The sequence below is a fragment of the Penaeus chinensis genome, chromosome 35 (genome assembly GCF_019202785.1).
Source record: "Penaeus chinensis breed Huanghai No. 1 chromosome 35, ASM1920278v2, whole genome shotgun sequence".
NCBI lineage: Eukaryota > Metazoa > Arthropoda > Malacostraca > Decapoda > Penaeidae > Penaeus > Penaeus chinensis.
Genome location: NC_061853.1, coordinates 28,923,822 through 28,936,467, shown reverse-complemented (window position 1 = coordinate 28,936,467; position 12,646 = coordinate 28,923,822). Strand labels below are relative to the sequence as shown.

The window sequence follows — 12,646 nt, the reverse complement described above, 5'->3', positions numbered from 1 at the left end:
CACACACACACACACACACACACACACACCTTCACTTCACATAATAGACAAACGGAAAAAAAAAACATTAATAGGTAAAAAACAAAAAAAAACAGCTAAAGTGGAGTTATAGAATATATGCAAAATAATGGGCAAGGGAAGACCTAAACTACATCGTAATGCATAATGAAGAAGGTACATAGACATTACTTTTATGTTTTGTTATAATATATTTCATACGTGTTACATACATATCCTTTTAGTAACCATAGTCATCAGTGTCAAAATATATGATCGTGATTGTTGTTGCTGTTATAGTATAAGTGATATATAACAGTACATGCCATGTTCTTATTGATTATTATCATCTTTGGCTTCGTGGTTATTCATATGATTATTAACATTAATGTCGTTTTTGTTGCCGAGTAAATGCAGTCCACAAAAGGCTTCATCACTGTGCATGACTCAAATATGACCTAATTAAAGTGCATGAATTATAGATACAAATTGCTTTCTTAAAAGTGTCTTCAGGTCTTATGCTTTATGGTAGCAAAACAACCACAAAAAAACTGGTTCATTTCCACCAGTCACAGCTCAGATAGCAACAGGGTCTGGGATCCAAGAAGAGCCTTCTATACTTGGCATTACTATGGGCATTAAGGCATTGGACAGCTGATAAAGGGCAAGTCTCGTCCAAGCGATCCATTTCCAGCCGATCTACTGAGTCAATTTCTACTGGGGAAGATTTTCGATTTGAGATGAGAGTTTACTTCTCAAAGGGTTAGAGCAAAATGGGTTATTCATATTCGCTTCTTATCCAGTCCTTCTGGTTCGCATAGTTTATATGTATGAAGTCAGTTACAACTTACATACGACTTAGCCAGCTACAGGCTTGTCTTCAGCAGTTGTCGCCATCTGCTGAAGGGGAAGCAGCTTTCAAGGCGACATACGAGGGAGATGATTCTCGGAAAATGTGCGTACGTAATATGGCGCCGGCCTGGTGTGCCAGCCTGGCGTCGCCGGAGCACGTTCCAATGACTCCGCCTTCCCCATTTTTTATTCTCTCTCCCTCTTTTCTTCGTTCTGTTTTCGTTCTGAGTTTGAAGGGATGATGTTCGAGAGCATCTGCTTCTAAAACGTCTCCGTTGTCTTCGGATTTGTTTAGATAAAACAAGCGTTTTGGTCTGCCGTCGAAAACGTAACCTGGTAACTGCTTACGCGTCGCCGGTACGAGGGTATATAAATAAGGCGCTGCCCTGAGCTGTTAGTGGAAGCCTGCGGTTAACCCTGAGACGAGGCCGTGAAAGACCTCTCGATTCTGGCAGAAACACGAGGGTGTTGACGAGAGACTCAAGAGTTCTTCCTTTCGAGACTCCGCTCAGCCGTGTGCTGGCGGCTCGTTTAGAAATACTTTCGGTAGACTCTGGTGCATCGTGCGGTATTCTGGTCAACAATTTTAACTTCTTATAGTTCATCGAACATCGCTCGTTCGACATACAGACTCAATAACCATGCGTTGCGATAACAAGACGGCATTCCGCCTTGGGATGTCAGTGTACTTGATTCTGATACTGACTACGGGCGCGCTGGGCATAAGAAGGCATCGCAGCGCCCACAGACTTGCGCCCAAACCCAGCATCGACGACCTGTTGCAGAGGCTCGACAACACGCTGCAGGAACAGAGGAAGAGGCTGGAGAGAGGACTTCCAACCATCGCTTATCGGGTGAGTGTTGCATGGCTAGTTAAGTTACATTGGGTTATTGGCTTGTTATGGGATTTCTCGGAGAGAAGGGGAGAGAGAGAGAGAGGGGAGCGAGAGAGAAAGAGGAGAGCAAAAGAGAGAGAGGAGAGCGAGAGAGAGAGAGGAGAGCGAGAGAGAGAGGAGAACGAGAGAGAGGGAGGAGAACGAGAGAGAGGGAGGAGAACGAGAGAGAGGGGAGAGCGAGAGAGAGAGGGGAGAGCGAGAGAGAGAGAGAGGGGAGAGCGAGAGAGAGATAGAGGGGAGAGCGAGAGAGAGAGAGAGAGAGCGGGGGGGGGAGAGTGAGGGAGAGAGAGAGAGTGAGGGAAGAGAGAGAGAGAGAGGGAGAGAGAGAGAGAGCGGGGGGGGGGGGGGGGAGTGAGGGGGGAGAGAGAAAGAGAGAGAGCGGGGGAGGGGGGGAGAGAGAGAGATTGAGGGAGAGAGAGAGAGAGAGAGCGGGGGGGGGGGGGAGAGAGAGAGAGAGGAGAGAGAGAGGGGGAGAGAGAGAGGGGGGGAGAGAGAGGAGAGAGAAAGAGAAAGAGAAAGAGAGAGTTAGGGAGAGAGAGAAAATTAGAGAGGATGAGAGAGAGAGAGAGAGAGAGAGAGAGAGAGAGAGAGAGAGAGAGAGAGAGAGAGAGAGAGAGAGAAAGAGTTAGCGAGAGAGAGAGAAGGAGAAAGAGTTAGGGAGAGAGGGAGAGAGAGAGAGAGAGAGAGAGAAAGAGTTAGGGAGAGATAGAGAGAGTTAGGGAGAGAGAGAGTCAGGGAGAGAGAGAGAGAGAGTTAGGGAGAGAGAGAGAGAGAGTTAGGGAGAGAGAGAGAGTTAGGGAGAGAGAGAGAGAGTTAGGGAGAGAAAGAGAGAGAGTTAGGGAGAGAAAGAGAGAGAGTTAGGGAGAGAGAGAGAGAGAGAGAGAGAGAGAGAGAGATTTAGAGGAGAGAAAGTTAAGGAGAGAGAGAGAGACTGAGAGGGGGGGAGAGAGAGAGAGTCTGAGAGGGGGGGAGAGAGAGAGAGACTGAGAGGGGGGGAGAGAGAAAGAGTCTGAGAGGGGGGGAGAGAGAGAGACTGAGAGGGGGGAGAGAGAGAGAGACTGAGAGGGGAGAGAGAGAGAGAGAGACTGAGAGGGGAGGAGAGAGAGAGAGAGACTGAGAGGGGAGGAGAGAGAGAGAGAGAGAGAGAGAAAGAGAGAGAGAGAGAGAGAAAGGGAAGGAGGGAGGGAGGGAGAGAGGGAGGGAGGGAGAGAGAGAGGGAGGGAGGGAGGGAGGGAGGGAGAGAGAGAGGGAGAGAAAGAGAGAGGGAGGAAGGGAGAGGGAGAGAAAGAGAGAGGGAGGAAGAGAGAGAGAGAAAGAGAAAGAGAGAGAGGGGAAGAGAGGAAGAGAGAGAGGGAGAGGGAGAGGGAGAGAAAGAGAGGGAGGGAGGGAGAGAGAGAGAGAGGGGGGGGAGGGAGGGAGAGAGAGAGAGAGAGCGAGCGAGCGAGTGAGTGAGTGAGTGAGTGAGTGAGTGAGTGAGTGAGAGAGAGAGAGAGAGAGAAATAGAAACAGAGAAATAGAGACAGACAAACTGACAGACAAACGGACAAACAGTCCGACAGACAGACAGACAGACAGACAGACATTCAGACAGACAGACAGAACAGAGTTAGACAGATCAGAGACAGACACTAGGGATAAATAAGAAGGAAGGCAATAAACAATAAACAGAAGGCAATAAGATAGACAGAAACGTAAAAACATTAAAGACAAAGGAAGGCACGAGAACAGAATTCTGAAACCCCCGTCCCCGTCCCACGATAGACAAGAGATATGTCAGATTTGAGAAGACTAGCCTAGGATGGACCCCCCCCCCCTCTGTCTCCCATCCCTTGATAACCCTCAATCTCTGGTATTTCTCTCTTTTTTTCTGGAGGGTTAAGGATTTGTTAAAATGTTTATTTGTTTATTTATTTGTCCTTCTTTCCGCCTGTTTGTTTGTCTGTCAGTCTGTCTGTGACTCGGACTGACTCTGTCTCTGTGTGTGTCTCGTTCTCTCTCTCTCTCCCTCCCTCTCTCTCTCTCTCTCTCTCTCTTTCTCTCTCTTTCTCTCTCTCTCTCTCTCTCCTCTTCCCCCTCCCCCTCCCCATCCCCATTCCCATCCCTCTCCCTCTTCCTCTTCCTTTCTCCCTCTCTCCCTTCCTCCTCTCTCTTCCTCTCCCTCCCTCCCTCCCTCCCTCCCTCCCTCCCTCCCTCCCCCTTTCTCCCTGTAAAACGCCGCACCTCCCTTCCCCTCCGTGGCTACCCAATTACCTAAGCTTTCAACACGTCGTGAACAAGTTTTTTGTTTTTTTTTGAAAGGATACACGACTCATGAACTTTCGGCACGTGACTGGAATTACGAACAGCGACTCGATAGATTGAGATCAAGTATGCCTTGATGATTTGTCTGTTGGAACTGATGGGCGGCTCTGATGGGCGTGGGTGATTTGGTGGGCGTGGTGATCTGATGGGCTCGGGTGGTTTGATGGGCGCGGGTGGGTAATCTATCGGATCAAAATGACCCGAGGTCTGTCCCTTCCGCCAGGCTTTATAATAAATTAACAATTGCTCCCTTATTGATAGGCCTGTGGAACTTCCCTCCCCCCCCCCCCCCCCCCTCTAACTTTTCTAATCAGATGAGATGTACCGACGAGTCCTAAGAATTCTCCCCTCCCCCCCCCACCTTTTCTTTGCCTCCCCCTCCCTCCCTCCCACCCACACTCCCTCCCCACGCCCTTCCCAATACTAATAGTTTTAACCTTGTTTTCGACCTGTAGATGCAGCAGCCTGTATTTTTCCACCTTTCTCTCTCTTTTTTTTCTGTTTTTTTCCCTCTCCAGTATTGGCAGGTAGGCAAGGCAGCAGACAGGTAAGCAGTTACACGCTCTCGACAAAAAAACGAAAATTCTCTCGTGTATTTTTCGATTTTCCTCTAGGTAGAATTTCTGGGTGTCCCGCAGGCGGCGTCTAACCTCACATTAGCCAAGATCACAGAGAAAGTGCGTATCGCAAAACAGCAGGATGAAAAAAGAAATGTGAGGATGAAAAAAGAAATGTCTTCAGGCACTCTGAAGTTAATTATACGTACACGCGTACACACATACGCACACACACACATCTATGCATGTAAAAAAGGAAACAGCCTCAATTAGAAATGAAATTGAATCGTAACGTTTTACATTTACGATTCAATGACTTACTTATTTTTATATCTGTGTACACGTTATTGTGTTTGTATATGTTAGCTAAGTAGTTTGTGTGTGTGTGTGTGTTTGTGTGCGTGCGTGCGTGCGTGCGTGCGTGCGTGCATTCGTGCGTGCCCGTATGTGTGTGTGTGTGTGTGTCTGCGCGTCCGTGCGCACGTAACCTCCTGTAAGAGCTTTCCGCAGAGGCCCATTATCGTCATTATTCCTTCGGGAGATTCTGCGATCGTTCCCCCGATCGACCTGAGGCCCCTGAGCGTACCTGCGCCCGAAAGGCCCTGGACCGCGATAACGAGTCGAACTGGCCGGTTTAACGAGGCAATTATCGCACACGAGGAGTTAAGCCGCTCCACCTCCCCCCTCCCGCTCCCCTTTCCCCCTCCCTCCTCCCCATTTCTCCTTCCCTCCTTCTCTTCCTCTTTCTTGGGTCTCTATCCCTCCTTTCCTCTCTCTCTCTCCCCTCTTGGCCCTCACCCCCTCCCCCTCCTCCCTCCTCCCTCCCCATCCTTCGCAGCCACCTGCCCACCCTCCCCTCCTCCCCTCCTTTCTCCCTCCCCCACTCTCTCTAGGCCCCTTGCCACTTCTCCCTCCCTCCCTCCCTCCCCCCCTTTTTGCCCCCCCCCACGCCTACGCCCCCCTCCCTCCTTCCTCCCTTCCTCCCTCTTGAACCCCCCTCCCCACACACCCCTCCTTCCCTCGCGTGTTATAATTGTCACCCTTAATCACTGACTGTCTCTAGAGGTTAGACGGAGGGAGAGGAGGAGGGGGAGGGGAGGAGGGGGAGGGGAGGGAGAGGAGGAGGGGGAGGGAGGAGAAGGGGGAGGGCAGGAGAAGGGGGGGGTGGGGAGGAGGAGGGGAGGGAGAGGAGGAGAAGGAGGAGGGAGAGGGAGAGGAGGAGGGGGAGGGGGAGGAAGAAAATGAGAAATGGGGATTGAAAAGAGGAGGAGCCAGAGAGAGGGAGAGGGAGAGGAGGAAAAGGAAGGAGGAAGAGAGGAAGAAGGAGAAGAGGAGCTAGGAGAGGGAGGGAGAAAAGGAAGGAGAGGGAGAAAAGAGAGAGAGAGAGAAAGAGAGAGAGAGAGAGAGAGAGAGAGAGAGAGAGAGAGAGAGAGAGAGAGAGAGAGAGAGAGAGAAAGAGAGAGAGAGAGAGAAGGGGGGAGGAGAATTTAAAAGACGAGGGAAAAGGAGAGAAAGAAAGAAAGAGGGAGAGAGAGAGAGAGAGAGAGAGAGAGAGAGAGAGAGAGAGAGAGAGAGAGAGAGAGAGAGAGAGAGAGAGAGAGAGGGTGAGAGGTGAGAGCGATAAAGCTTCCTTTAAAAATAGACCATCTGGGAGATGCCGAGCCTCATTAAAATAACTTCCCACACTTCATCCTCCATCAGCTCCCGGACCTCGTCAACAACAACAACAACAACAACAAAAACGCGATTTATAATTCTACTAAACGACACTCGCCGCCTAACCTTTTTTTCACTCTTTATCTCTCCCTCTCTCTCCCCCCCCCCCGCCCACGCCCAATTTACGTCCCCTTCTCCTTTTGCCTTCATTCTCTCCTTTTCTATTCCCCTCTTTCATTTCCCTTTCCTATTCTTTCTCCTATTTCCTATTTCCTATAACTTTCTTCTCCTTCCCCTTTGCTTTTGATTTTTTTCCTATATCCCCTTTACCTTCCCCTTTTCCTTTCCTATTTTCTATTTCTTATTTCTTATTTCTTATTTCTTATTTCTTATTTCTTATTTCCTCCTCGTTTCCCTTCCATTTCCTTTTCCTGTTTCCTATTTCCTCCTTTATTTCCCCTTCCCAATTCCTTCATTTTTCCTCTCCCTTTCCCTTTCAGTAAGGAAATTAGTGAAGTTATTAAATCCCAGAGAGATAAAGTATTTAGTTAGATAAAGGTAAAATAAAATTATCAAATATATATTAAGAATAGGTTGCGTACCTTCAGTTTCGTTTGGGAAAAAGTTAATTCATTACTTGTGTATTGTCCGTCAACCGTTTATCTATCATCTATCTATCGTTTCTTTATCGATTTTTCCATATGTTCATCTATCGTTCAATTGCTGTCTATATGTAGTTTAACTATCGTATATATACATTTCTATCATCTGTCTATCGTCTGTCGTCCAGTCTATCGATTCCCTGTTTATTGCCTCTTTGCCATCTGTCTATTGTCTATTATATTTTTATCTTTGCCCTTTCCTTTTCTCTCATTCGTTTTGTTTATATATTCATTTAATATATCAATCGATTTATCTATCTATGTTTTGCTTATTTGCCATTGACCTGAAATCCTCTTCCTATAAATGTCGTTTCTAAAAAAAAAAAAAAATTTTAATTCCTGCGTAACGATGCGTCTTTATTATTATTATTATTATTATTATTATTATTATTATTATTGTTATCAATCTGTTCCCTATGCACCAAACCTGTAAAAAAAAAATCACTTACGTACTATCATTGATTTGGGATTTATCTTATCACTTCTTAGATTTAACACACGTATATTTTCGCTTTCCATAAAGTCGAAATCACTATCATCGGCGGGCTGAAGACACCGTGCCGCTGATTTCGACGAAACGATATGAAAATTGAGCGAGAAATAATGAGCAAAAGTCATAAAAACGGTCGCGTTGAGAGATAAAAAAAGTGGATTTGCTGTGATAAAAACGTGATTCTTGTCCGAGGTATAGAACGCTAAAATCTGGACGCACTTTAAATAGCCATAAATACGAAATTTCCATATTAATGGGATCTTGGCCACTCAGTTCCGGGTACGTGTAATTACGCACGCACGCACACGCACACGCTTTTACGCACTTGGCGATGCAAGCACGAACACTCACGTTCATGGACGTACGCACACGCACATCCCCGACCTCCTATTTTTCTTCCCCTTTTCCTTACTCCTCCTCCTCTTCCTTTTCTTCCTCCTCTTCCTCCTCCTCTTCCTCCTCCAGCTCCTCCCCCTCCTCCTCCTCCTCCTCTTCCTCCTCTTCCTCCTCTTCCTCCTCCTCTTCTTCCTCCTCCAGCTTCTCCTCCTCCTCCTCCTCCTCCTCCTCCTCTTCCTCCTCCAGCTCCTCCTCCTCTTCCTCCTCCTCCTCCTCCTCCTCCTCCTCCTCCTCCTCCTCCTCCTCCTCCTCCTCCTCCTCCTCCTCCTCCTCCTCCTCCTCTTCCCCTCTCCCTTCTTTCCCTTTCTCTCCCTCCTTCTTCCCCTCTCCCTCCTTCCTCCTCTTCCCCCTTTAACCGGGGGCTACACACGCCCGCCACGGCCTCTTCTACAATCAGAGGTCGCGCGCCGGTCCCCGACCAGCCCTTGGCGCCAGACAGCTCTACCCCTCCTCCCCTCCTCCCCTCCTCGCCTCCTCCCTCCCCATTCCCCTCCCCTCCCCCGTTCCCTTCCCTCCTCGCCTCTCATCTCCTCGCCTCGCTTCTCTTCTTCCCTCCTCGTCTCCTCCCCTCTCCCGTTCCCTTCTCTCCTCGTCTCTCTCCTTCTCGCCTCTCTTGTTTTTTCTTTTCATTTCTCCCACTTCCTTGTTTTTACTGTTTCCTCTCTCTCTCTCTCTCTCTCTCTCTCTCTCTCTCTCTCTCTCTCTCTCTCTCTCTCTCTCTCTCTCTCTCTCTCTCTTATTCTTTTTTATTCTTTTCCTTCTCCTACTCCCTCTTATTTTCCATCTCCATTCTCTTCTTCTTCTTTCCTTTTCTCTCCCTCCTTCTCCTTTTCCTCTTCCTCTTCTTTCCCCCTACTTTACTCTTCTCCTTTTCCCTTCCTCCTCCTCTTAACTCCCTCCTCCTTTCTTCTTTCACTCCTTCCTCCTATCTCCACTCATCTCCTCCTCCTTTCTTCTCTCATCCCCTTCCTTTCTCCCCATTCTCCTTTTTCCCTTCCTCTTACCATCCCCTTCTTCCTCTTTATCTCATCTCCTTCCTTTCTCCTTACTTTCCCTTCTTCCTCCTCTCATCTTCTTCCTTCCTCCTCTCATCTCCTTCCTTTCTCTTCCTCTCATTTCCTTCTATCTTTCTCCTCCTGTCATTTCCTTCTTTCCGTTCTCCTGCCATCTCCTTCTTCCTTTCTCTTCCTCTTATCTCCTTCTCCCTTTCTCTCCCTCTTATTTCCTTTACGTTCTCCTCTCATCTCCTTCTCCCCCCCCCGCCCCCCCGCTCCCAGCACACACACACCCCTGTTCCTTATTCTTTTAACTTTGACACTTATGACGTAGCCTTATCTTGACTTGGGAATCAGCTGGAACTACATATCATTAGGAAACAAGTCATTATTTATTATCTTATTTTTCTTTATCTTTTTATTTTTTTGTCTTCGTCTTCTTCTTCGTCTTCTCTCTTGTCTATTGATGAAATCCATTTGAGATGTCGTCTGCCTTTTTTATTCTTTTGAATTGCGATCCATCGTTTATCTCACCTCAATTAACCTTCGTATTAATTTTATAGTCTGTACTTCATTTTTAGAAACGTCGAATCATTGAATTTTTATTTCATTTAACCCGCGTGGCTTCGATGTCCCCTCAAGCTAAGCATCTTCTCCTTGGCAACTGAAGTAAGCTTGCAGGAAAACCCGTTTCGACTCCCTCTCTCTCTCTCTCTCTCTCTCTCTCTCTCTCTCTCTCTCTCTCTCTCTCTCTCTCTCTCTCTCTCACTCACTCACTCACTCACTCACTCACTCTCTCTCTCTCTCTCTCTCTCTCTCTCTCCCTCTCTCTCTCTCTCTCTCTCTCTCTCTCTCTCTCTCTCTCTCTCTCTCTCTCTCTCTCTCTCTCTCTCTCTCTCTCTCTTTCTCTTTCTCTCTCGTTATCATTATCATTATCATTATTATTATTATTATTATTATTATTATTATTATTATTATTATTACTATCATTATCATTAATATTGTTATCATTATTGTTATTATTATTGTTATCATCATCATTATCATCATTTTAATTCTTATTTCTATTTTAATTACCTGCGATACTTCCTTGTCTTTTTTATATATTTGCTAATTTATCCATTCACTTATTCATCTATTTCTTTATTCATTTCTTTTCGTGTCTTTGAATTTTCAATATTGTGTCTTACCTTTAAACTTATCACACTATGATAAATTTAAAATAACAAATGTTACTAAAAAAAAATTGTTGACACGCCCGGAAAGCTGACTCGTAGATAAATGGAAATGTCAGGGAGTAAATACGATTGAAATTCAACCCACGAAGCAGATCGTGTATTCAGTTGTTTTTTTTTTCTTGCTTGCAGTGAATTTATTTTCCTCCTATCCTATCTGTGCTTCTCTCTGTCTCTGTCATGTCTGTGGCTATGGCTTTTTCTCTGCCTCTCTCTGTCTTTGTCTCTGTCTCTGTGTGTCTGTCTGTCTGTCTGTCTGTCTGTCTGTCTGTCTGTCTCTCTGTCTCTCTGTCTCTCTGTCTCTCTCTCTCTCTCTCTCTCTCTCTCTCTCTCTCTCTCTCTCTCTCTCTCTCTCTCTCTCTCTCTCTTTCTCTCTCTCTCTCTCTCTATCTCTCTATCTCTCTCTCTCTGTCTCTCTCTCTCTCTCTCTCTCTCTCTCTATATATATATATATATATATATATATATATATATATTTCGCTCTCTTTTTATTTTGCGTGTGTGTGTGTGTGTGTGTGTGTGTGTGTGTGTGTGTGTGTGTGTGTGTGTGTGTGTGTGTGTGTGTGTGTGTGTGTGTGTGTGTGTATTGCCTCTTTGCACAAGTGAGCCAATCATGTCAGTCATTTCGAGCTTTCTTGTTCAAGAAATTTGTTTCCACTGTCATGTCACTCTTGTCTGCTTTTACTGCTTCTTCCAGGATTTTTTTTTTTCCATCTGACGTATCCTACCCGGTGTCTGTCGTGTTTGCCTCGTTCAAGTAATGTAATACTTGTGCCCGGGTATTTTCTTCCTATTTACAGTGTCCTTAATATTGTACGTAATAATGTACTTGGTATTTTATTCGTTTTGTCGTCCGCAGTATTACCACGACACCGACCTTTTAAATAACCATTTGTATCGGAGATCTTTCACACGCGTCGATCACGGTAATAAATCGTTCTCGTCCGCCGTAGTCACCGGCTCGCCCTTTTAAAAGCTCTGTCCACGGCGAAGATGTGTAATACGTATATGGCTTGATACGTATATGTGGCACTTGTGGCATTATAGTATTTACATAATTATGCCTTATTAGGTATTTCCTGTAAACCCCTTGAAGATGACTTAAAAATAACTTGCGGTATTTTGATTCTAAGAAAATTTGTTCTTCTGATTTACGTTCTGTTGTCAGGCAACAGCAGTTTACGACCTTTGATCACAGCGAAAGGGGCGTGGCCGCTCTTGTAGGTGCTCTGCAGTGCCAAAAGTGATCCGCTGTCTGGCTGTTTATAGATTTTGTGTAGTCTCTCCTCTCCGCCGTTTTCTTTCTTTATTTTCTTTTCCTTTTTTTAGACAATGGCTGTTTAGGCCAAAACTAACATAGAAATGCAGGAAATGTTGGTGCAGAAAAAAGAAAAAATGTGTGTGTGTGTGTGTGTGTGTGTGTGTGTGTGTGTGTATGTGGCCTATGTTCTACCGCTTATTAGGTCGTCAGGTTGAAAATACACCCGTGAATCCAATGCTGTGATATCAATCCACAATCTGTATTATTCCTCATTAATGGGAGGTCAAAGGCCACCATGTTTATGCCCCGTAAGTGCGCAATAAAACATGCAGTACCTCCGAGGCATAATTATACACCAGGCATATAATCACGCACGATAGATAAGGTAAGACTGACATACCCTGATGGACATCCTCCCCCACCCCCCCACCCCCACCATCCTTGCCCCTCTTCTCCTTTATCCCCACCCAAGTGAAATAGAAAAAAAAGGGGGGGGGAAGAGGAGGGGGGAGAAGGGAAGGGAGGTGAGGAGGGGGGAAGAGGGGACAGAAAGGGGAGGTGGTAGGGGGAAAAAGGAGAGAAGGAGGAGAAGACGAATAATAATATTAAGAAGAAGAAGGGGTAGAGGAGGAGGAGGAGAAGAATGATAATATGAAGAACAAGAAGAGAGGAATAGAAGAAAACTTAAAGAAGCAAATAAGAATTGATAAAGGATCTCTTAATTACAGCGACTTTACTGCGATGCAATTTGAACCTTGCTATTTGAACCTTGCCTCTTTTGGATCTCACGAAACTCAAAACAGGGCAATAAATAAATGCTAATATCATAATAAATACATTAGTGCTGTTATAAAGAGAGATAAATAAATGCTGAAACTATTATTATCAATAATAGATATATCAATAATAGATTTTCATATTGTCAGTGAGTAATGTTATTAATGCCAATAATACCCAGAAAAGAAAAGGTAGAAAGATATGAAGGATTTTAGATTTTGTTCAATTATTTCGCTATTGCAGTAATTATATATATATATATATATATTGTAACTAAAACACATAGATACGAAACAATTATGTTTCTGGGTGGTTAAAATTTTTGCAAAGTGTGAATAGATAAAATACTACTACTACTAATAATAATAATAATAATAATCTGTAAATATATAAATAACAAAAATCAATGGTTCTACTGTACTGTAATTTCATATACGCACGTGACTTGATTTTGATTCTGAGAAGTAGGCTTACAGCAAAACAAAGAGGTAAAGGAATCATTCATATTAATAAGAAAAAAATAATGATAATAAAACAATACTCATTTGTAAGATAAAAATGTCAAAAC

The 12,646-nt window shown here is 45.1% G+C and overlaps 1 protein-coding gene across 1 annotated transcript in view; it reads left to right on the top strand.

Moving 5' to 3' along the window:
• Positions 1 to 1,235: 1,235 nt before the first annotated feature.
• Positions 1,236 to 12,646, top strand: part of LOC125044512 — a 69,626-nt gene continuing 58,215 nt past the window's right edge. Inside the window, exon 1 of the mRNA XM_047641203.1 lies at positions 1,236 to 1,703. Within this exon, the coding sequence (XP_047497159.1) occupies positions 1,491 to 1,703 (213 nt within the window). The 5' untranslated portion in view covers positions 1,236 to 1,490. The remainder of the gene's footprint in view (positions 1,704 to 12,646) is intronic.